Raw genomic sequence first — 1,868 nt, forward strand, 5'->3', positions numbered from 1 at the left:
TGGGTGTGGTTTGGGCTTTGCTTCTGTGAAGATTGACAGCCTTGGAGACCCTGTGGGCAGTTCCACTCTGTCCTCTAGGGGCGCTGTGGGTCAGAATCAACTTGACAGCAGTGTGCTGATCTCATGTCCCAACTATAACATATTTCAACAAGTGCAGATACACATCCCCGTTTCGATGGTCATACAGCATGAAGGTGCCGTAATTTATTCAGCAAATCACCACTTGCTGGTAGTTGAGCTTGGTCCACTTTGCACCATTCTGAGGAAGGGGCCCGATGGCTCAACAGTTGTGTGCTGGGGTAACAACCAAAAGGTGGGCAGTTCAGACCCACCCAGTGGCTCCTTGGGAGGAGAACCGGGTGACCTGTTCCCATGAGGAATGTTCTTGTTGGATTCTGTGAGTGGATTCCAACTCAGCACGCCCCCATGTGGCAGACTGGAGCTGGTGACGGACTAGAGCTGTCCCACAGGGTTTCCCAGGCTTTCATCTTCACAGGAGCAGACAGTTTTACTTTGTCACATGAAGTCACTGTAAGTCGAACTCAGCTTCACCACCCCTAACACCAACCACAAAGGAGGATGTAAATCTTTGTATACCACTGAATGATTTTGATTTTTTGTTTTTTTACTTTATGTTAAAAATTCATTAGGCTCACACTTAATTCCCCCCATTTCTTCAGGAAAGCTTTTGACCAAGCGGTCAACAATGACTTGTTTTAAAACAAAGGTGAGGAGGTAAGGGGACAGGGAGACTAGATGAATGGAAACCAAACAACCAGAATGGAGACCGTGAGAGCTTCACACCCTGTGGAGAATGTGACCAGCGTCACTGAACAGCTTGTGTAGAAGCTTGTGTAAAAACTGCTGTGCCAACCTTCCTGGCAAACAGCACGGTATTATTTCTGAAATAATCTTGTGCTAAGTGCTTGGCTTAAAGCCAGTGGTCCATGTCCCATGTGTTTCAGGTCTACGAGCACCAGGATGGCAGCAAGTCACTGAAGCTGGGTGACTTTGGGCTGGCGACCATTGTGGACGGTCCCCTGTACACGGTCTGTGGCACCCCAACATACGTGGCACCAGAAATCATTGCTGAAACTGGGTAAGTGTGTCTCTTAACGTCCATTTATGTTCAGCGTTATCTTCAGAAAACAGCCAGCCCACTAGCTAAGCGCAGGAATCGTTCCACTCGCCTCACCCAGACAGAATTAGCTGTCACGTAGCGTGCTCTCTCGCTCTCTGTTAAACTTGTACAGTTGAGCCATTTTCTCTGTTTTTCCAATCAAGTTCCAATTACTGCCGTCTTGTTTAAGACTTCCATTTGGCCTTTGTTAAGGACGAGAGAGTGGTTATTAACCCAGAGTGCAAACGTCCCAATGAACAAGGCAGCGTGTGGTGGTGGTCGTTAAGTCACTCCTGGAGACTCAAGCAGCAGACACTATTGTTTGCGGCGATGGCTCTTGGGCACCCTTGTTCCCCGTTCCGCCTCCCATTACGGGTTCTCTGGGAGACCTGCTGAGTTTTCTGTGGCGGGAACACAACTGCCCTTAGATGTCTGAGGCCCGCTGAGAACTTACTGGTTCCTGTGAGCAGAACCAGATAAACGCAGACCCCCCACCCTAGACGTAGGTGGGAAGAGAGGACAGCGTCATACTGACTGTCCAGCTTCTGTGGCCATGCAGCTGAGTCATGGGACCCTGACCTGAAATGGTTTGCTTTGCCTTATTTTGATATGAACCTAGGCATAAACCAAAAAACCACACCCACTGCTGTGGAGTCAATTCTGACCCACAGCGTCCCTAGAGGACAGAGTGGAACTGCCCACAGGGTCTCCTAGGCTGTCAATCTTCACAGAAGCAAAGCCCAAACCA

At 49.3% G+C, this 1,868-nt stretch overlaps 1 protein-coding gene across 1 annotated transcript in view; it reads left to right on the forward strand.

Annotated features, from left to right (window-relative positions):
• LOC103207648 (serine/threonine-protein kinase DCLK1) overlaps nucleotides 1-1,868 on the forward strand; it is an 83,360-nt gene that overhangs the window by 42,516 nt on the left and 38,976 nt on the right. The window contains exon 8 of the mRNA XM_007953295.1: nucleotides 966-1,099. Coding sequence (XP_007951486.1) covers nucleotides 966-1,099 — 134 coding nt within the window. The remainder of the gene's footprint in view (nucleotides 1-965; nucleotides 1,100-1,868) is intronic.

This window comes from Orycteropus afer, unplaced genomic scaffold (genome assembly GCF_000298275.1).
Source record: "Orycteropus afer afer isolate SDZICR_OR568_19922 unplaced genomic scaffold, OryAfe1.0 scaffold00384, whole genome shotgun sequence".
NCBI lineage: Eukaryota > Metazoa > Chordata > Mammalia > Tubulidentata > Orycteropodidae > Orycteropus > Orycteropus afer.